Source organism: Tamandua tetradactyla, chromosome 9, assembly GCF_023851605.1.
Source record: "Tamandua tetradactyla isolate mTamTet1 chromosome 9, mTamTet1.pri, whole genome shotgun sequence".
Lineage (NCBI taxonomy): Eukaryota > Metazoa > Chordata > Mammalia > Pilosa > Myrmecophagidae > Tamandua > Tamandua tetradactyla.
This window is the reverse complement of record NC_135335.1, coordinates 105484987-105509082: the sequence shown is the minus strand read 5'-3', so window position 1 is coordinate 105509082 and position 24096 is coordinate 105484987. Positions and strand designations below refer to the sequence as shown.

Below are 24096 nucleotides of genomic sequence, written 5' to 3'. Positions count from 1 at the left end.
GTCTTAAGCTCTGCTGGTCTATAGGTCTTAGTTCCAAAAGGAGTTCTCCTACCAGGAGACACAATGATTCCATTCAACTAGAAGTTAAGACTGCTACCTGGCCACTTCGGGCTTCTCATGCTTCTGAATCAACAGGCAGGAAAGGGGATTACTGTTCTGTCCTGGTTGACGGATTCTGACTATCAAGGGGAAATAGGACTGCAATTACACAATGCAGGTAAAGAAGAGTTTTCCTGGAAACAGGAGTTCCCTAAGGCATCCCTTAGTATTGCTGTGCCCTGTGATTGAAGTCAGTAAAAAACTGCAACAACCCAATCCAGACAGGACTAGCAATGTCCCAGAAACTTCAGGAAGGAAGGTTTGGGTCACCGCACCTGGCAAAGAACCATGGCCAGCTGAAGTGCTTGCTGCGGGTAAAGGGACCATGGAATGGGTAGTCGAAGAAGGTAATGATAAATATGAAGTACGGTCATGTGATCAGTTACAGAAATGAGGACTTGATTGTATGACTATTTCCTCCCTGTTTTGTTATGAGTATGTTTGCATTTGTATATAAGCAGACATCTTGTTTTCATCTTATCATATGACATGAGTTGTACTGTTCATGTTATAGTATTGAAGTCATAGGACATGAAGTTTAAGAGTGAATTTTACCTAAGGACTTGTACCCTGTCCTGGAGAGATGTAGTGCATTTCTGGTTGTAGGCAGGACAATTGAGCACTGTTAGCCAAAACATGTCTGTTATTGTGTTCTATTTAGAAATTAAACATGTTTCAAAGTGACGTGGATAGCTGCCAAGCTGACAAGGCGTAGACTGTAATGGTGAGGCTCTGGTGTCAACTTGGCCAAGTGATGATGCCTAGTTGTCTGGTTAGGCCAGCACTGCCTGACTATTGCTGCAAGGCTATGTTGTGTCGGGCTGATAAATCGGAAGGCTGGCATAGTAAATCATCAGTCAGTTGACTGCATCTGTGGCTGATTACATCTGCAGTCAACTAAGGTATGTTTCCCATGACAGATAATCCAGTCAGTTGAAGGTTTTTAAGAGAGAAGAGAGACTCACTGCTGCTTCAGCCAGTGAGCCTCTCCTGCGGAGTTCATCTAGACCCTTCATCAGAGCTGCCAGCTTCACAGCCTGTCCTACAGATTTTGGGCTCTTCCATTCCCATGCTTTTGTGAAATGCCTTTATAACTCTCATATATACAGATCTCTTCTGTTGGTTCTCTTTCTCTGGAGAACCCTGACTAACACGGATTGGTACCATGAGTGGTTCTTGAAAAACAGAACCTTAAAAGTGGGTTTTTATAATTGGTTTCCTGATACAGTAGGTCTGGAATGAGGTAAAAAATCTACATTAAAAAAATTCCCTGAATGATTCTGACAAAGGTCTGACTCTAGCACCATACGTTGAAAAATATGACTCTAGTGAGGCCATGGTTTATATGCTGAGATCATTGACCAGAAACTCCTCTGGGAAACAGTGATGCTAATAAACTCCAGTGGAAACTCAGGCACTTACTTTATATAGCCTTCTTTGTTTGGTTACATCCCTACATGAATTTCAGTGTGAGATTAGTACATCTGCAAATTGAATGCCTCATAATTGTAGAATCACCTTCACATTGCTTGTGCTGTATGTATGTCATCCACAAAGGCAGGCTATAAGGGCTCAGCCAGTCTTGAATTTTTACCAGCCCCCGAGTAAAACTTTCTTTCCTTTCATCTCTGCTTTCAGCCTTTGGTAGCTATGTTATTACAAAACTCAATTTAGAATTGCAAGTCTCAAAACCAGACCTATAGACCTCATTGTAGCATTTGTAGAAGGCAGCTGTACAGCAAAGTGAGAAAAATATTTTCAATTCTCACTCTCTTGTTTCCAACTGAATATAAATTTGTGAAGAATTAAGTGGTAAAGATGAAATCATCTGAGCTTTGCTTTGACCTGGAGGTTAATTGCTTTGCAAAATTTGAAAGGGGAAAAAAAAATGAGAGAGAAAGCGACTACAATTTACTATTATTTAAAAGAGAACAGACGCATTGATTAAAATGAAATGATTTACGTCAGCCCATTTCTTCCCCTCAACTACAGTAAGTGTCAACAATATGCCCATGAGTCTGGATCAGCCTTATACACATGTAAAGCAAGAAGCTTCCAGGTGCTCTAACTGGAAGAGACCATAGAAAGTGGCCCTACCAATAAACTTACTGCTAACATTTCACTGATTCCTTTAGTTAGCAAATAATTCTTCTAAAATGCAAATGCCCTTAGGGTATTTTAGACTTTAGGACATCATTCATTCATAACTTAATATAAATTGACAGTTAACTGCCCATAAACTTTGAAAGACAAGGATGTCAGGAAAGGTAGATTGCTATTACCAGCAATGCTACCTTTCCTTGAGAATTTTGACTGGAAATAATGGTTTCTCCCCTCAGTTGCCCAATCTATAAGATCAGAGAGAGTTGGGGGCAGGATTCTCCATATTCATTTGCCTTCCTTCCCATAAGTGGGGGAGACTCTATCCAGTGAGCCAGATTTGAGCAGCTGAGAGTGGGGACTTTGGAACCTACTTTCTAATTCTTTGAACTTGGTGTTGCCACATCGTCAACATTAATAGTCATAAAGGGTGTGTTTGTGCTTTATTTCTGCATTCTCTCATTCAGATACTGCAAAAAAAAATCTTCTGATTTGTCTCTATTTGCAAGAAGATTTGCACTGCTTATTCTGAGTCTCAAACCTAATCATCCATTGTCATAAGACTCCTTTGATCCTGCAAAAAGCAGGACCTTCCAATACAGTTATTTCCCTTCCTATGAATGCCAATGATGCTGTAATCCTCTGCTAATTTTATTAATAAAGTATTAATAGAATTTTATTAAATTTTATAAATACTTTATAAATTAATAAAATTATTATATTAACAAAGTAGTCCAGAATAGCAGTACTCAAAATGTGGTCCAGGGATCCCCAAATTCATTCAGAAAGTCTGTGAGGCCAAAACTACGTTCAAAATAAGTTGTTATTTACCTCCAGGGAAATCCAGGGTATTGTGTCAAACATTATGGACACCCAAATCAATAGGCCAAGCCATATATCTTGAGGCTTGCTCTTGTGAAGCTAATTATGTAGCAGAGAAGCATAGCCTATCTCTAGGTATGCCTAAGAATCACCTCTGGAGGACTTCTTTTCTTGCGCAGATGTGGCCTCTCTCTCTCTAAGCCCAACTCTGCAAGTGAAACCATTGCCCTCCCCACTACACAGAACATGACATCCAGGGATTAAAGTTTCCTTGGCAATGTGGGAGATAATTTCCAGGGATGAGCTTGGCCTCAGCACTGTGGGATCAACAATTCCATCCTGACCAAAAGAGGGAAAAGAAATATAAAAAATAAGGTATCAGTGGCTGAGAGTTCAAGTAGAGTCAGTAGGCTACTCTGGGGGTCACTCTTATGCAGGTTTCAATTAGACATTACCACCCATCATAACCTGCCAACCCCCAACCAAAACCATTCCTGCCAATCCTAAAGAATACCTACGGCACTGTATAAAATTATGTAAAGTTTCCATGCACTAGGGTAACTTTCCAGAAACCCACAATCTCCAGATGGGTCCTGAAATTCAGAGGGGTCAGCCTTTCCAGAACATCAACTAGTTCCGTATCCCTATCCCATACTCCCAACAGCCCTTCCCAACATGAAAAAGTTAGAAGAATGGGCATAACCTAAATACCCCTAAAGAGTGGGAGAATGATCAAAGGTGATGGTGGAGTTATAAGAGAAGGTAGGGTTTAACAAATGAGTTTGAGTGCTGAATCATTACATTGATATTTCTTTTAGGCTCCAGTACCTTGGAGTACTTAAAAATAAAAACGTAAAAATTGTAGAATCGTAACCCATACTAACATCGAAATCTGTTCTACAACTAATTGTCGCAATGTACTTTGAAATTTATTGCTTTTTTTGTATATATGTTATTTTTCACAAAAAAAGAAAAAAAGAGGAGTGTAACAGAGAAGACAAGATTTAACAAATGAGTATGACTGCTGAATCATTATAGTGATATTTCTTTTGATATTTCTTTTCAGTGTCTTAAAGCAGCTAGAAGAAAAACAAAATATCGTGGAACTGTAACCCATACCAAACTTCAAAATCTGTTCTATAACTACTTGTTAAAACATACTTGGAAATTCATTGCTTTTTTGTATATACATTATATTCCACAATAAAAAAAATGTTAAAAAATAATATTAAGTTTCTATTTGCCTTTTCACTCTGTCTCTCATGATTGTGCAGCAGAGTTTTCCAGAGGTTACCTAATTTATTAGACACAGAGTGAAGAAGAAAGCAGATGTGAAAACCCAGCTGTCCTCTTTTAGGTCAGTCATTAAAAAGATTGGCAAAACTATAAAACAATGTCATTCTTCTCACTACATTTCTTGTTTTAAAACATGTAGTTATGAACAGACAAACATACAAACACATTTTTTGGAGGCTCTGCTTTAGAGCTGGTGAAAGAAAATGTAGTTGTGTATGTTTACGTGCCAATGGGTTTATTATTGTTCTTTTTAAATGAATCACATATTTAGAAAGTTTCTCGGTTTTAGTGTCTAATACAGTCATTATCAGTAAATATATCCCACATAAAATAAAGCTCTTTGAGATCCTCAATAATTTTTAAGAGTGAAAAGGATTAAAAAATATGAGAACACTATCAAAGACACATTACGCATCTCATCTTTATTCTTAAAAACAGACTAAACGAAAAACATTATTATCCTCATTTTATACAAAACAAAAACCAAGCCAAGCACAGATAAACAAATACCTTGCCCAGAGTGAAACCATAAGACATCAAAAGCCTTTGTTCCTCCTTGCGCTGTACCTCTTAATGCTTTCGGTAAAGGACTTATGTTTGGCTTACTCATTTCTGTGCCACTGTGCTGTAAATCGTCAGATAATGGGGAGCTTAGAAAGCCGGGCCTCCTTTGGCCCCAGAATCTAGCACTTTGCAGAGCACACAACGACCACTCTGTAAGTGTCCAGTCCTTTCGCATCAAACCAGGCTGGGGGCGGTCTGACTGTAGCACACCAGCTGCCTGGCTGGCTGGCTGGTCATTCTCTGGGCTTCTTCAACCTCCCCAGCCCAGCCAGTTCTAAACCACAGAAATCCTCCACATCACCGCTTTCCAGACCCTGGGGCTTCTAATATCAAAGTGATGATTATTATTATAAATAAATACAAATGGTGCACTTGACAAAGCACTGCCATTTTTTTCCCGAGAAAGGTTTAGAACATTTCTAAAATCTACCAGAGTACCAAAAGAATAGGAATGAATAAACTGCAATAAATAATATTATTTTAATTTAAAATGCTTCTTAAAGTTGAATACATTTAGTTTTAGGGAAAAAAAATTGCATTGCTTGGCTCTTCCTTTGTGGATACACATTTGACAGAGGCCAGCATGGGTCTGCATTTGGGAACACTGCTCATGAAGCAGGGAGCACTCAGCCTGACAGAGTGGAGGGACAGCTCTGAACATTGGTACTTGTGCAGCACTCAGGCTTTCTTGGGCATTCTATGACTAAATCATAGCTTCGTTGGCTATCTTTTGGACCCAGACCATTTGTTTTTTTGTTTTTTTTTTCCCTTTTCAGATGGTGTTAAAGCTTCTCAAAGAGGATTAGGTGAAGGGTTTGGGTTATTGGTATTTTCTGCATGCAGACATTCCTTCAGTTTTGAGTGAAAATTTATCTCTTTATGAAGCAGATATTGTCAAATATGTGTTCAAAGGGCCAATTCCTTGGCAAAATCTTGAGCTTTTGATAGAATTATCCAATGAATGCCTCCTTAACTAGTTTGGAGGGCTATGTGGACGATCAAAGTAAAACAAAAGAAAGATCATGAAATTTGCTATATTATTCAAATTATCAGGGGTATGAAAATATGAAGATGATACCATAGTACATCTAGGATTTGAATTCCCTAAAATGTGCATTTGGGCTTTGTTCCTTCTTGTTTGAAAACCCAAGCATCTCATGTAGAAATATCAAAGATTATCTTCTTCATTTTGCTAGATATGTTCTATTTTCCTTTCCAAATCCACCCTTTACCCTTTCCCACCCTACTCTGTGCCCCAGAAGGCATTTTATGAATTGTAGGAGAGCTCACTTGCTGCCTATCCTCTAAGTGGGTTCCAAAGAGAGAAACTGGCAAGAGATCAGAAGGCATCAGGAATGAGAGGTTAAGGTAATTATCCCCTTGACCCCTTCCCTCCTGGGCCATTGATTGGCAGTGGCTGTGCTCTTCTCAAAAGCCAAGGCTCCAGCCTAACGGCCCTCTCCTCCTGCTGCAGCAGCAGCTCTGCAGGTCTCTCCTTTCCCACTGATCCAAGGAGTGGGCGGGACTTCTCTGAATGCACCAGCTCTGTGGTCTGCACCAACACTTTTTGGTCCTCTAAACCCTGCCCCCATCTTTGTGAAATCATTAAAGTCTCCTCAATTGACCGTTTTTACTTCTTGTCAACACAAGCAGTAACACAAAAGCAAAAAACTGATGCTTTCACCTACGTCAATTCTTCTTAAATGTATCTCTCTCGAACTGTCATATTTAGTTTATACTCTAGGATTTTGCACATGACCCTTTACAGACCTTATGAAATTGACACAACTGCTTCCATAGATTGTAAACTTTTTGAAGGAAGAGACCTCGCTTTCCATTTCTTCAGATCCATCCTTGGCATGAGCAAAGTAATTTGCTATCAATCGATGCTTACATTTATTTCTTTTATTTTATTCGATGAGTTGCCATAATGGCAATGCTCCGGACAAGTAAAATTAGTATCATGAGAGCAAAACAGAAGTGTAAAAGAGAACATTCTTAACCTGAAAATAAGAGTAAACACTATTTAGCGAGGGAAAATTATGTTTTTTTCCTTAAATTTGACTTAAGGAATAAATATGAAGAGTGATTAAATGCATATTTGGTACCTAGATTTATGCTGTGTTTATATAATGCCAGAACAACTGGTCAATTAAGTATAACTTTAAACAAATTCAGTAGAAAATAACAATGAGTGACTTGGCAACATAGTTACAGCTCACATCTTAGATCAGAAGCTGTCAGCATCACTAGGCAATATCCTGAGGAAATTATATCCCAGCATTTTAATAACAGCTCTCCATGGATCCAATGATTTATAATTGTTTTGTGCTAGGGCAGGATATCCATTTTATTAGCATTTAATAAACAAGCTGTTCCAGTTTGCCTTCCCTGTGCAGTTGATGCCTCTATTTAAATGCACAGATGGCTCAAAATACCACAAAACCCTTGGACAACACAACTGACTACACTTGGGGATATTAAAATTTATCAATGGCTGGTAAGAAAAACCCAGATGTCCAGAAGACATTTCATTTTGTCACTACACTTGTCTGTTTTGCTGCCATTTCATGGGACCAAAATTAAACATATAAATGTCTGTCGACATTAGAACTAAAAATTTATGGTCCAAAAAATTCATTTTGCAGTTCCAATGCATATGGAGTGTGTAAATAGATGAGGTCAGTATTGGAAAATGCAAGAGGTAGACAGAAATAAGAATGACTTATTTATTGAGCATTTACTATGTGTTAGGGACTATGCTAAGAATTTTATAAATAAATACCATTTTATTTCATCTTTACAATAAGACTCTAAGGAAAGTATCATTATCATTCCCAGTTTATGGATTAAAAAATGAGGCACATAAAAGCTAAAATTCCAAGAATTTAGAACCAGGATTTGAACTCAGACAGCTGAACTTCAGAGCTTATTCTTAATCACAACGCTACCTCATGAAGTTGCCATCGTAGGGGAATTTAGAGTCGAGTAAGTCTAGAATAGGTCTAATGCCAAATGAACTCCAATGTAATCAGGCAGATAAACATTTTATTTGGTCTTTCCACGAAGATAATAAATGCAGTAACAAAGGGAGGCTAAAGCAGATATTCCAGCACACATACCCCAAAGCTCATGCATGGTAACAGAAAATTCTCATATTTAACACTCTGAGTCAGCAATGACAACGAACTCGGGTACTTGGTTTACAAGAAAACAATATCCTGGAAGCAACAATTTAGAATGGGAGAGGAAGGCAAAGGGGAAGGGCAGCTTGACATTGAAAAAAAAAAAAATAGAAGAGAAGTAGACCTAAGAACACAGGAAATGTCCTGAACCCACAGAATGGATGTGTCATCCCCAAGGGATTCATAATGGTTATCTGGAGTCTAAAAGACAACTTGGCTTCTGTTTCATTTCCTCTTCTTGTTCTCCTAAGGTAAGCAAATGCGCAACTCTGTTAGAAGATTTCCATTAAGATATTTCATTTGTTTAGACTTTTGACAATTTGAGCTTCAGTTACGTGGAACTTCATTTATGCATAACTCCCATTCTTGCTACAAAAAGTGGTATCCTGGTTTATGGAAAGTTTGAGAGCAGCATCCTTGGAATAGCAGTTGTTGGGGGAACTAGGCTGACTCGAGGAACAAGAAAGGTATAAATCTGGATGGAATAACATCATGATTTGTCCATTTTTACCTCATGTATTTCTGGAAAAAAACAATCTATCAAATACTGGTTCCTTCCTGATTTTTGTTTTAATCAGATACTGATAAAGTTCAAATTTACACTAAAGGTAGTGGAAAAAAACTAGGTGAGCAAGGGGAAATTATTTAGCCTTTTCCATTCTTGGTTGCCTCATCTTTAAAAGACCAATATTTATACCAACATTTTGTTTGTTTAATGCATTAGAAATGAAATATGCACTGTGACTGGTCTGCAGCAATTTCTCAAAAGTGTCAGCGACAGAGAAGGAGGTAAGCAGGTTCGGTGAAGAGAAAAGTCTCCAAAGCTAGATGTCACCCTTAGATCCACTAACCACTTGTTAGCTGTGTGACCTTGGATAAGTTACTCACACTCTCTGTGACTCAGTCTCCTCATCTGTAAGCCAGAGATAAGTACATCATCTATCCAATAGGGTTTTTCTACGAGGATCAGATGATTTACACCTATAAAACATGTACAACTGTGCTTGGCACAGGCTTTTATTTCGTTTTTAATTGAGTCCATCCCCTTTATTTTACAGATCAGAAAAATGATAACAAGAGAGGTTAAGTCATTTGCCCCATGGTGACAGAGAGGGGCTGGAATCTGTTCTCCTGCCCCAATGCCACTTCCTCTCTATCCCACTTTCTTGACACATCTTTTCCATTTGTTTTGCCTACCTGCTTTCACTGTATACTACTCCTACTGGTTGTAACTGCTTAACATCATCCAGTATATTCCTCTCTCTCTATCATCATGCAGGTAAAGTGTTTCATAAAAGCAGAGGTCATTTACTATGAAGCTGATTGAAGATTAAGCCTTAGGATTCCAGCCAAGTCCCAGCATTGTAAGCACACAATCATTTACTTTTGTTACTTTAGTAAGACTAAGGTCTTTTTGTTTCTTTTTCCTTAAAGAGAGCCTCCAAACTTTAAAAGCTTCAGGCCCCAATATATAAACCCACTCCTGCTCAAATGGAGGGCACAGTGGGAAGAATGCCAGGATTTGATCAACAAATGGTCTCTCTATAGCTATTGCATAAAAAAAAATGCATTCTCTTTCACCGTCTCTCATTTCAAAGGACAAAACTTTTTCAAATGGCTGGCTCCTTCTTATCTTCCAAGTCTCACTGTATTTACTATAAATTCACCTTGATCACCTACCTAAATACAGTTCTCTTTCCCTGCGGTTGTTTTGCATTTATCAGAGCACTCTGATTATTTCCCCCATAAAACTTTCTACAACCTATTTGTGCGTATACGTGTATATTTATTTACAATCCTAAATCCCTTCACAGTGTCTGATACATAGTAAAAACTTAAATGCTGATCGAATGAATAGATGAATGAATGAACACACAACTACTCTTTTATTGTCAATTCTTCATGGAACACCCTGCAACCTTCTATAGTAAAAGCTAGCACAGCACCTGGCATATAGTAGGTACCCAAGAAGTATTTGATTTACTTAAGTTACTTAAGTGCAAAAAGTCTGAAATTTGGTTCACTATTTTTTTTTTTGGTTCACTATTTTTAGAAAAGAAGAAAACATTACTGAGTGCCAGTCTTGTGCCAGGTGTTGCACTACGCATAGAAAATTTTTATAGCAAAATATTTAGCATCTAAGGATTAGGTATTATCTTCTCCAGTTTCGCAAATGGGTAAGTGAAGGCTCAGAGAAGTTAGGGCTTGAGGTTCCACAAGGGTCAGTATTTAAATCCTGGATCACCAGACTCCAAAGGTCCTGCTTGAGGCTCTTGGTTTACTGATCCACACAGTGAAACTTTCTCCCATGTTTGTTTTCCTTTCTTCCCACTTATCTGGTGAGCTCTATTGGGCCAAGAACAAAATCCTTACCATCGTTCATATTTTGTCAATGACGAAAAGAATAGTTTAAACACAACAGGAGCTGCTGCTATTGGCTGCCTGACAAAGTGACTGTTTTCATGTATCTTGACATTTGCACACAGTTATCAGTTTCCTCTGAGGAGTGAAACTAAATCTTGCCTTTTACATCTCTCAGGGAAAGCAGATGCTAAGTTAGGAGAAATGTAATGGGGAGAAAAGAGCATATAAATGACAGTACCAGGTACGGTCTTGGCAGCTGTCACTGGCTTTGGCAGGTCTCTTAAGGGGCTCCCCTGGGCAGAAAATGTTGGCTCCTTATAAACAGACTAGAAGATTTAAGGGAGGGTGACTAGGCTAAATGAGCACCAAATGGAAAGATTAAAGTCAGAACTATTTTCCTGTAGATATTTATTTTCTTTTATTCAGACTCTTCTTTCCATGCACGTTCCCCAGCAGTGGAAACAGGAATTCAAGAAATGTGTATGAAGAAGTTAATTGAACGTCCCCAGTCCCACCTCCTATGCATATCTATGAGTTTTAAGCACAAAACAGAGACCGCACAACTGCTCACACCGCCAGATAGTAAGCAAAACAACTGATTCCTTTCTGTATCTATAAATAAGTTCTTGGAACAGGTAGTAAGGGAGTGGTGAAAGATATTAAGCAGTACCATGGTGTGAAAAAAGTACTTACTAGGGATTAATATATGTAGGATTTAATATCTGATCTCCTAAAGGTCTCAAGACAATTCATTTCGTCTCTCTGGACCTCATTTATACCACGTGGTCAAATGCATGGACTTTGAACTCGTTGTTGCAGGTGGAATCCAGGTGTTACCTTGGGCAAATTATTCTATCTTTATGAGAACCAGTTTCCTCTGCTATAAAACGAGGCTAATAAAATCATCATCCCTCACTGGGGTTCTGTAAGAAATAAACTTAAAATGCATCTAAATATAAAGTGCCTACCACAGCACCTGATAAGTAGTATGGGCTCAATAAATGCTGCTATTTTTAATAGTATCATCACATAAGGGGATTGGGCCAGATAATCCATAGGATCTTTCCTTGAACTGATGTTCTAATCCAATATCCTAAGTCTCCACCCAATATCTAGACCCAGAAATGTGTCAAGCCCGTGGTGAGAGTAATTGAAGTCACAGCACTTAGCAGAATGGAATCAGTGACAGACTCTGCCCCTTGGGCTCTAAGAAGCTGCCCCCTTCCTCCTTGTCTCTGCGAGGGAAGAAAGGCTTCTCTCCTTGGCTGACTCGCCCGTCTTCTACAGTAGACTCTAACAGCGTTCCTGGGTCCGCTTTGGCTGCATGAGGACCAGCAAGTGCACACGTGATGAGCAGATGCACATTTGTGAAAGGAAAAGGACCCCCCTGCTGAGACAGGCCCAGGTCTGAGTGAGGGCACGAGGTGCTCCAGGTGGAGCTCTGCTTCACCACAGCCCCATGGGGCTCATGGGGCACCCTTGTCCACAACACAACTTGCATTTCTATACATGGACAAGTTGAGGATGAGTTTCCTATTAACGCAGCAGAGGCCGAGTTCATCAAAGAGGAAAGGAAGGAAAGGGAGGACAGGAAAGACAAGGAGTGGTGAAGGGTGAGAGTAGGAAAGAGAGAATACAAAAATGATACATACCTGCTATGATTCCTAAGGAAACTATAATCTCTTCTGCTTATCCCACCCCTTACCCCTTTTAAACCTATATTCTCTGGCTAAGCTGTATTTTGACAGGCTAAACCTTCCTTTATTTAAAGTCAGTCCTGATATTTGGCCTTAAACAATATAGACCCAATTGGAGAAAGAGATCTATATACTTTCTTTAAGCAAAGGAAATTGTCATTTATTTAGGGGTGTCACACTATCATTCTATCTACACAGTCTAACAGTAATAACTCTCAGCAGTCTTTGGTTTGCAGTGACCTGTTGTGAGCCTTAATGCTGTTATACTAGTAATCTGGAGTAATCTAGTAGTGGATATTAAACTATTTTTTTAATCTTCTCAATAAATGGAAATTCATTCTATATGGCCTTTCTCAAGGCTAAATTGTTTTGTGAATTAGAAGAAAAGATATAGACACCAGCCATAAATTTTTCTGTAATTAATGTGAAAAACGACACTAAATTTCTTTCCAGTGTTTTCATAATAGCACTAAACAGTCACACAAAATGAGAACCATCCCAAGTATTTGGATTCTCTAAAAAGTTGAAAGTTTGTGATTTGAGAACCAAAAAAAATGATAACAAGCAAAATGTAATAAAATGGTGATATAGTAAGGGATAGGAGAATTCATAAATATACTAGAGGATAAAATTTATAACTAAGTAAAAATGAACAATGCTACTTCTCTAAAAAGTTCATTCCAAGGCAGTCATGAACTTTCACAGACAGGAGGTATAACATGTCCAGGAAGAAAGTTCAAAGTTTCTAGTAACTGTTAAAATGTTTTATTTGAATGCAAACTGTTGAAAATCCAATAATCCAGTTTGCTGAATCATAAAACCCCTTTGCAGCACATGAAAAAGTAAACCACCAAGTAGAAAAACAGGGCAGTCTTTCTACAAGGCTCTTTCCCCATGACATATTTGATCTACTAATTAAAATTTGGCCCCAAGTTTTATTTTTCTTTGCCTGCTGGATTCCATTGGCACCCAGGTATGAGATTTATCACAATTGTTACAAAACAGCACTTACCTCCAGACCTTTCTTGGTATAGTAGAAATCAGACTGGCCCAGCTAGCAGGGGACCTGGATTTTAAGCTTTGCTCTGGCATTAACTGCAAGTTAAGGTCAAATCACTTAACCTCTCTATACCTTGGTTTCTTAATCTGCAAACAATTATGTTTATGAGTAGTTTAAAATTAATGGAGTGATCTAAATTGTATCAATATCTGCAGCCAGTCTTAGTAAAGAAAATAGTGCATTGGACTAATTCATGATAGTTTTCATTACTTCGAAAACATTTTGCAGATATCTTAATAAATTATTTACACATTAAGATACATGTATAAAAATACTACAAGCCAGGAAGAATAATTAACTGTTTGGTTACTAAACCATAGTGAGATGACTACTCTAACAATGCCAAATACATGCTCAAATAAATGATATGTGAAAGTTGTTAAACACAAGAATTATACAAAACTATTTTCCGATATATTATAGCATAAAGCAGGTCCCTAAAATTATTGTAGGTTTACCTTAGGTTTACCACCCTGGTTTCTCCTTATCATATCTTCACCTGTATGTCTCAACTCAGTGAGATGGAAAAACATTTTTAAAAACATTTTCTTCAGATATCAGGATGCATCTCTTAATATTCCCACCTTCACAAAAAATACCAACATGTTTAAGAATACTTCTTCTTCACTATAGTAGCATAGTGAAGGAAAACAAGCATGGGCATTAAAATCTGATAAACTTAGTCTGGAATCCCATCTTAGCCTCTCCCCGTGCATGATCCTGGACAAACTATCTAACCTATCCCACCTTCACATTTATCATGTAAAATAACAATAATAAATATTATGTTAGGTTGTTTTGAGAAGCAGAGATAGTGCCTAGCATATGGTATATATTCAATATACACTAGCTATGAATAATATTTATACAAGTTCGTATTTGTCTGTAGAAGTATATAATTACTTCACAAGTATACATTTCTTTCTCCAACGACACGGCAAATTCTGTGAGTGCAAGATTTTTGGATAGAACTTCTTTTGAGTACTACACAATCTAGTAGATCAGCTGACACACAATCATATAAAACTCATTTTCATATCCCTAGAATCATATCTGCACTAATGGCTGTCATGAACCTAAAGAGGAAGAAATGAAATTATATTTTATTTGCAAAATAATAATGCTTATCATACTACTGTTGGGGCTGAGAAGAGGATAAGGTAATGAGTTTCTAAATGGCTGGTCCCTAAAGGGAGTGTGGATGTCCGCAGAATAAGAGAATGGAAGCCCTTAAATGAGATCCTAAGCAGAACTGAGCTGTGAAGAAATTGGAAGTTTTAGAAAAACTGTGGGTTCTGTAAGAGTGGAAACAAATGTGAACAGAATGAAACGTCAGAGGCTTTCGAATGAAGTCACAGAAACTGAGAAGCGTGAGGAGTTGTTGGAGTAGAGGCAGCGAGAGGATCTGAGTTGGGCTCTGGTTGGCTCAGAGATGAACAAGACTTCACTAGAAATAACTTCATGTCAATGCATAAGAGAGATGTATAAACTTGCTTTGGCCTTATACCAGCGCCAAACATTTTGAAGGAAAAAAGAAAGCCTATGAACAATAATCTGTATTTTTGACATATTTCTACTTTGCATTAAAGACAGATGCTTTTAGACCTCGACAGAGAATTTCTGTCAAAAATTTAGATTGAGACATTGCTAGAGATTACAGAATTGAGTCAAACTATGTTGGTATTTTATTTAAACGGTCACAACAGCCACCTCTAAATATCTATAAGAAATAAAGCATGGAAGAAAAACTGAAACTGCTATTCAGAGAAAAGATTATTTCTTTATATTAGTAAAAAGCACACTATTATGGAGTTAAGTGATGTGTAGTTACCAATTAATTTTCAATTCACCAAAGTCTCTGAGAACACACAGACCTTTCTTAAACCTGAATGTGAAAAGTTATCTACATATAAAATGGTCATCTGAAGTTCAAAAGGAGGCAAGAATGAACAAGACCCAAATGTGAAGCAAAGGACAGGGCTCGTTCTGTCTCTCTGAGCAGCTGCATGGATGTGGTATCTACAATGACTGAGATAAAGTACATGAAAAGTGACTCCCGTAGCAAAACTGACTTTGGAGAAGGAGGAACAGTGAAGACTCTCAGCACCCACTTTTCCAAATTCTTACATGAGTTCTCATTAGACTTGGAAACTACCAGAATTAGAAGAAATGAAATAGGGACTTCCGGGTCAAGATGGCGGCTTAACAACGTGCGCATTTTAGTTCGTCCTCCAGAACAACTACTAAATAACCAGAAACAGTACAGAACAGCTCCTGGGGCCACATCAGTGACCAGACACACAGCATACCCCAGTCTGGACCAGCTGGACTGGCTGCGAGCACCCCCCAGAACCGTGAGTTCCCAAAGCTGCGGTGGCCGGTGCCCCTTCCCCACAGGCCACTTCCCAGAGGGGAAAGGAAAGAGACTTTACCAGCAGCAGGGTCTGGGCACAATCAAACGCCAATTGTGGAACTAATTAACAAATTCTGACTACTAAAAATAGGCCCCCAGCTTAGATGAACCTGATCAGAGCAGAGGTTGCTCATTTTTGCCCCGGCCCCAAGGGGGCAGGACTGACAGAAAAAGGGGGAAAAAAAAAAAAAGAAGGAAACAGAGGTTTTTGTGGCTGTGTATCTACAAAGGCTTGACTGCCTTTGGATATAGTGGCAGGACTTTTGAGGCTGCAACTGCCCCAGGTATAGGCAGAAGTGAGCTCTTTTGGGGGCTTGTCTGGAGCTTGTGCCTTCCCCAGGGGAGGGGTGAAGCCCCACCCAGGTGGAATCCCTCCGTCAAGGAATTCAGACACCAGGGCTTGGTAATTTGAAGCCATTAAGACCAGCCTACAACCTCTCCTCTGTCTCCACCATGCCCCCAGCAGGAAGAGTCTGCCAAAGTTAAAGGTACCGCATCATCTTATGCTGGTGGGACCCGCAGTCAGACAAGCATCACATACTGGGCAGGATAAGAAAAACAGAGTCCAGAGACTTCACAGGAAAGTCTTTCAACCTGCTGGGTCTCACCCTCAGGGAAAACAGATGCAGGTGACTCCTTCCCCCTTATAGGAGGCCAGTTTGGTCTGGGAAAATCTGGCTTGGGTTTATAATATCTAAGTAGACCCTCCTAAGTGTGTGGGGGGGAAAAGGCACCACACAAGCAGGACAAGAAACAAGAAATCAAGAACTGAAAAATTCTCCTCTGTTAAACAAAACTTAAGCTAAAGGTCCAGATAAAGCTGAACAGAATGTCAAAGAACAGATAGACAACAAATTCATCCAGTAAGAAAACCCTAGACAAAAGAAGTGAAAGCAATCTCCACAATAAACTAATTAAGTAATTAAATGCCTAGACACCAGCAAAAAATAACAAATCACACTAGGAAAATTGAAGATATGGCCCAGTCAAAGGAACAAACCAACAATTCAAATGACATACAGGAGCTGAAACAATTAATTCAGAATGTACGAACAGACATGGAAAACCTCATCAAAAACCAAATCAATGAATTGAGGGAGGATATAAAGAAGGCAAGGAAAGAACAAAAAGAAGAAACTGAAAGTCTGGAAAAACAAATCACAGAACTTATGGGAATGAAAGACACAGTAGAAGAGATGAAAAAAACAATGGAAACCTACAATGGTAGATTTCAAGAGACAGAACATAGGATTTCAAAACTGGAGGACGGAACATCTGAAATCCAACAAGAAACAGAAACTATAGGAAAAAACATGGAAAAATATGAGCAGGGACTCAGGGAATTGAAAGACAATATGAAGCGCATGAATATACATGTTGTGGGTGTCCCAGAAGAAGAAGAGAAGGGAAAAGGAGGAGAAAAACTAATGGAGGAAATTATCACTGAAAATTTCCCAACTCCTATGAAAGACTTAAAATTACAGATCCAAAAAGTGCAGTGTACCCCAAAGAGAATAGATCCAAATAGACATACTCCAAGACATTTAATAATCAGAATGTCAGAGGTCAAAGAGAAAGAGAGGATCTTGAAAGCAGCAAGAGAAAAGCAATCCATCACATACAAGGGAAGCCCAATAAGACTATGTGCAGATCTCTCAGCAGAAACCATGGAGGCGAGGACAGTGGGATAATATATTTAAAATATTAAAAGAGAAAAACTGCCAACCAAGAATTCTATGTCCAGCAAAACTTTCCTTCAAAAATGAGGGAGAAATTAAAGCATTTTCAGACAAAAAGTCACTGAGAGAATTTGTGACCAAGAGACCAGCTCTGCAAGAAATACTAAAGGGAGCACTAGAGACAGATACGAAGACAGAAGAGAGAGGTGTGGAGAAGAGTGTAGAAAGGAAGACTATGAGTAAAGGTAAAAAGAAGGAAAATTAGATATGACATATAAAATCCAGAAGGCAAAATAGTAGAAGAAAGTACTACCCATGCAGTAATAACACTGAATGTTCATGGATTAAACTCTCCAATCAAAAGACATAGTCTGGCAGAATGGATTAAAAAACAGGACCCATCTATATGCTGTCTCTACTCAAAGGACACAAGGCCAAGGACACAAATGGACATTTACACACCAATGTTTATAGCAGCATTATTAACAATTACCAAGAGATGGAAACAGCCAAAATGTCCATCAACAGACAGTTGGCTAAACAAACTGTGACATTTACATAAGATGGAATATTATGCAGCTGTAAGACAGAATAAAGTTATGAAGTATGTAACAACATGAATGGACCTTAAGGACATTATGCTGAGTGTGATTAGCCAGAAACAAAAGGACAAATACTGTATGGTCTCACTGATATGAACTGACATTAGTGAATAAACTTGGAATATTTACTTGGTAACAGAGACCATCAGGAGATAAAAATAGGGTAAGATATTGGGTAATTGGAGCTGAAGGGATACAGATTGTGCAATAGGACAAATATAAAAACTCAGAAATGGACAGCACAATATTACCTAACTGTAATACAATTATGTTAAAACACTGAATGAAGCTGCATATGAGAATGATAGAGGGAGGAGGGCTGGGGCATAAATGAAATCACAAAGAACAATGGATGATAAAGATTGAGATGGTGTAATCTAGGAATGCCTAGAGTGTATAATGATAGTGACTAAATGTACAAATTTAAAAAATGTTTTTGCATGAGGAAGAACAAAAGAATGTCATTACTGCAGTGTGCTGAAACTAGATGGTACTTAATATTTTAAAATTTCAACTAATGTGTGAGACTAAAGCAAAAAATGTTTATTTGGTACAAATCTATACTTTGACTAGTGCATCTCCTAATATAACTTATGTAGATAGTTGATTGAACACCTTAAGTACATGGAACTTTGAATAGGATGTGAAATTTTGTTGGTTTGTCCAGGTAATGCCCTGATGAATCCCAGAGTGATTTGATCAGTGAGTGGAAGAGTATTTGCAAAGTCCCCTTTGGGGAATGGTGAGAACGGGGGAAAACTCAACTTCCCCAAGTTGAATTTTTGATATTCTCACAAGCAGTGTGGACAGTAAAAGCTATAGGCTGAGCCCCCAGTCTTGGGGTTTGTTCATATGAAACTTAACCCCACAGGGGATACGTCAAACCTACTTAAAATTAAGCCTAAGAGTGACCCCCAAGAGAACCTCTTTTGTTGCTCAGATGTGGCCTCTCTCTCCAGCCAACACAGCAAGTAGACTCACCACCCTCCCCCTGTCTACGTGGGACATGACTACCAGGGGTGTGGATCTTCCTGGCAGAGTGGGACAGAAATCCCAGAATGAGCTGAGATTCAGCATCAAGGGATTGAGAAAACCTTCTCGACCAAAAGGGGGAAGAGTGAAATGAGACAAAGTGTCAATGGCTGAGAGATTCCAAACAGAGTCGAGAGGTTATCATGGAGGTTATTCTTATGCATTAAGTAGATATCACCTTGTTAACCAAGATGTAATGGAGAGGCTGGAGGGAACTGCCTGAAAATGTAGAGCTGTGTTCCAGTAGGCATGTTTCTTGATGATGATTGTATAATGATATAGCTTTCACAATGTGACTGTGTGATTGTGAAAACCTTGTGTCTGATGCTCCTTTTATCTACCTTGTCAACAGATGAGAGGAACATATGGAATAAAAATAAATAATAAGGGGAACAAATGTTAAAATAGATTTAGTTTGAAATGCTAGTAATCAATGAAAGGGATCAGTAAGGGGTATGGCCTGTAAAATCTTTTTTTTTCTGTTTGTTATATTTTTCTGTTGTCTTTTTATTTCTTTTTCTGAATTGATGATAATGTTCTGGGAAATGATCATGATGATGAATATGCAACTATGTGATGATATTGTGAATTGCTGAGTGTATGTATTAGGAATGTTTGTTTCTTGTAATTTTTTTGATTAATAAAATAAAAAAAAATAAAAAATAAAAAAAGAAGAAATGAAATAGCAAAAAAGCAAAAATCTATTATAAAGTACCTGAGAACACCTATCTGCATCTATATCTGCATAATTCAAATTTACTCTTAAGCAAGTTATATAAAAATTCCCCAGTTCACATAATATTTTGATAAAGGGCCTCTGATTGTGATGGTTAGGTTCAGGGGTCAACTTGGCCAGGTGATGGTGTCCAGCTGTCTGGTCAGGCAAGTACTGGCCTAACTGTTACCGCAAGGATATACTGTGGCTGGTTGATACACCAAAAGGCTGGTTTATTAAATCATCAGCCAAGTGATTGCATCTGTGGCTGACTACATCTATGATCATCTAAGGGCATGTCTTCCACAAATGGGAGATTCCAGTCAATTGGATTTGATTCAAACAGTTGAAGGCTTAAGAAAGAAGAGAGAATTTTCAATTCTTCTTCAGCCAGCCAGTCTCTCCTAAGGAGTTCGTTGAGACTCTTCATTGGAGTTACCAGCCTGGTGGTGTGCTCTACAGATTTTGGACTCTTGTACCCCCACGGTTGCACAAGACACTTTTATAAATCTCTTATTTACACATATCTTTTGTTGGTTCTGTTTCTTTAGAAAACCCTGACTAATATGCTTATTTAAAAAGGAAGTTTAAATGCTGCACTCTAGGATTTATCTTTCTTTCAATTTTCCATGTTTGAAGAAGGAAGCTTATCATCAGCTCTATATATTGGCCCTGGCATTACACCAAATGGTAGCAACTATCAGAACTGTCATAGAAGTAGGTTGATAAAGTCCTCTTGGGAAGTATCTGTTTACAGTTCAAATGAATTTGAGTGGCAGGGATATAGGTGGATAGGGAAAAGGTGCAAAAATGACTATAGAAACCTTCTATTTATGAACCTATACATTATCTGATGCCCATAACATTTTTCCTCTTTTGGTGTAACCAGATTTTCTGATACCTCATCTCTTACATTACCTTGCAACTCCTTACCCACATATATTTCCTTTCAGTTTCTAGCTAGCTGTTAAATTTACCCTGATAATTTAGTTAAGGCAACTCTGATCTCCATCTGCAGGGGTGTAGAGGGGCAAAAAGCTAGCCAAATGGTCTCAAAATGTATTGCAGAACCTTCGACTTAGAGAAGACCCCTGTTCCAAGTAAATATTTTATTTTGGCTTATTTTGTTTTGTTTGCATGTGTAGATAAACATAACTCTTAGAACTAAGAACACAAAGTCTTGGAAGTGTAAACAGACCATGTTCAAAGGTATACCAGGGGATTTATGTAGGGACTAAACCTAAGCTTTCCCTACATTTGGCCATTTACCTTCTTCTTTAAAATACCCAGGGCAAACTGCCACCTGTGAACGAAAAGCCTAGCTGCAATTTGTCTATTTTGTTGATTATAAGAAGAGACATAGAAGGATTAATAGACTTGTTCAAGTTCACGCAGATCATAAAAGACAGAGCCAGACTTTTGGTGTGTTCCTTCCACCGTCAACAAGATAACTGTTTGGATTTTTTCTTCTGAACACACTTAAGGCGCATCAGTTGACAACAAAACATAATCTGGACTCCATACCTTAAAAAGGCATCACCTCACTGTCTTTGAGACAAATGATCTGTAGCAAAGCATCTGGAAATAGAGGCTTGGGGACCTCACGGGGACAGGATAAGGCAGAAAGTTTTTCACATACACCTTTATATGTTCAACACCCCAGACTGAAGAACACTGTCAGTTCAGAGTCACTTACCCAAATCTGAAGCTTGATTCTCTTTTCATTTTTGAATACAGTTTTTACTTTGAAATCGATCCCAACTGTGCTGACGAATGCAGACGTAAAGGAGTCATCCGCATAACGGAACAGAAAAGAAGTTTTCCCCACACTGCTATTGCCGATGATAAGCAATTTGAACATGTAGTCGAAGTTCTGATCAGAGGAGTCTTTCTGGCCGTACCTAGCATCTTGGGCAGAGGCCATCTGTGGTGAAAACAAAAGAGGTGTGTATCAGTCTCCTATTTCCTATGAAGCTAGCAGCACACTCATTATTGGCCTTGCCAGAAACAGATGTTAGACCACTCAGGAGGCGAGTTGAGAACGTTTCCCAGTCTTCCTCCGATGCTGGTATCCATGGCAATAATTCCCTGCTGAAAGAGAGAACAGCAAGTCTTACAGCTCTTTCCAGCTGTGCTGGTGTTTGTCACTGCTCAGCATTCAGAACCAATCAAAGACACCGAAGGAGACACATAGAAGGGTAAATGAAAAGCAAAGATATGAGGAATTGGCCAGGGCATGGACCCTGGAACTTTGTAATTCCAGCGATGGAAACACCAAAGTGGCTAAACAGCAGGGTGTTTCTTCCTGAGTTTTCTGAATTATTACAGACTCTCTCACTTCCCAGGGAAGCGCACCTAAAGCATACCCCTATGTCATCTATTAACAACACAAAAAATTAACATCTTAACATAAATGGCAGTCTCTTAAATGAATAATAATGATGATGGCAGATGCACATGATTGAAAAGACGCCAGGCACGGTTAACTTATTTAACAGTCACAATAAGCCTATGCGGTAAGGTACCTTCATCGTTCCCATATTGAAATGACAAAATTGAGGCACAGAGATATTAAGTAATGTGCTGAAATTCACACAGGTGTAAGTAGTAGGAATAGGATTCAAATCAGGCAGTTTGGCATCAGGGTCCATGTTCTTAAACTCTGCATTATTTCCAAGGCTCATGTACAAGTGTTCTAATAGTCATGGTAGGAAACATTCATTGTGAGAGGCATCAACAAAGAACCCTACCTGGGTCCAAACCTTGTTCAACTACTTACTGGCTGTGTGTCCTTGAGTTTGCTTATTTTCAATAGGTGTACTTCAGTTTCCTCACTTACATAAAATGGGGGAAAATCTAATTTAGAACACTTGTGAAAATTATAGACACATGTAAAGCAACTGCCATAGCATAGAGAAATTTCTCTATTATTAACTATAAATGCAGTAGATGGTTGTTGATTTTTTCTCATCCTTTTTGATGATTATCTCAACATCTATCAAAAATGATGCTGCCTTACTTCTAAGCACCATTCAGCTGACTGTAGAAAAGAGTTATTTAGAATGGTTACTCCAGGTGATTAATAATTCACTTACCATGTTTTCTCACACTATGAATTCTTTTGCTAAGTGGTTGTCCTCTCCTATATGGTAGTCACTAGTCACATATTGCTATTTAAATTTATATTTAAGTTAATTAAAATTGAATAAAATTTAAAATTCAGTTCTTCAGTTACAGTAGCCACATTTCAAATGCACAATAGCCACATGTGCCTAGGGGCTACTGTATTTGACAGAACAAATAGAGAACGTTTTCATAATTACAGAAAGTTCTATTGGACAGTGCTGGGCTAAACAGTCTTTTTTTTTAATTTCCCATAAAAGCTGATTAATAATTACATCTATCTCTTGAGGGAAAGGGGAAAGGGAGAAGCCCCAACAGATGGTGGAAGGTGGAAAGAGTAAACAATGCTCAATTCCATTTAAGACACTATTGTTTGGCTACCTGAAGTCAGGTAGGTATATGTGTGTATGTGTGTGTGTCTGTCTGTGTGTGTGTGTGTGTTTACATACAGCTGAGGAAATGAGAAAAAGGGAGATGGTGAGATCACATCTTACCTTTCTACAAATACTTATTGTCATTAAGAGACTGCAATTATATGTACATGAATAAGGACAAAAAGAAAATCCATATGTATTATATCAGTTAAGGGGAAAAAAGATTCAGATTGCATTTCACATTTTCTCATTAAATGTAAGTTTAATCATTTCTCTTTTAAGTGCATGTAACCACACATGTATATTCAGTAATTGTGATAAATTTTAAGAGTGTTTCCCAGTGGGCAAAACTGGGCCACTAAAGCAGGCAGATATCATCACCTTCCTTTCTGCCCCAGGGGTCCACACACTAAATTAAATCTCCCTCAACACAAGCCAGCTAAGGATAAAAGTAGGATCATAAATCTCGACTATCATTTTGAACAATGTTGTCTTGCCCCAATGATTTCTGATGCTCCAGAAAGTCAGGTAAGTGTTCTGTTTCACCAATGAAACACAGCACTTTCACCAATGAAAACTTCCCTGACGCAGCTGCCAATTCAACCAGGCCTGCAAATGGCCTTTGGTAAGAAGGTCATTTTAGCATTTTCTATATGAAACAGCCCAGATTCTGGGTTATAAATTAAGAAAATTCAACTAAACCAGTCCAGAAAGGAGATGCTATAAATTTCTTAGAATTGCTCATTTATTCAGCCTGATAGTTTACCATATATTGCACTCCATAACCCTAAAGTGGTTGTTTTGGTTTGTTAAAGCTGCCAGAATGCAGCATACCAGAAAAGGAATGGCTTTTAAAAAGGGAATTTATTAAGTTGCTAGTTTATGATTTTAAGGCCATAGAAATGTCCAAACTAAGGCACCCAGATAAACATACCTTAACTCCAAAGAAACACCCATGGGGCCAGAACACC

At 38.4% G+C, this 24096-nt stretch overlaps 1 protein-coding gene across 1 annotated transcript in view; it reads right to left on the bottom strand.

The window, feature by feature from the left end:
- The window catches only part of RAB3C (RAB3C, member RAS oncogene family), a 288126-nt gene that overhangs the window by 243397 nt on the left and 20633 nt on the right, over positions 1-24096 (bottom strand). Inside the window, exon 2 of the mRNA XM_077117206.1 lies at positions 21325-21552. Coding sequence (XP_076973321.1) covers positions 21325-21552 — 228 coding nt within the window. The remainder of the gene's footprint in view (positions 1-21324; positions 21553-24096) is intronic.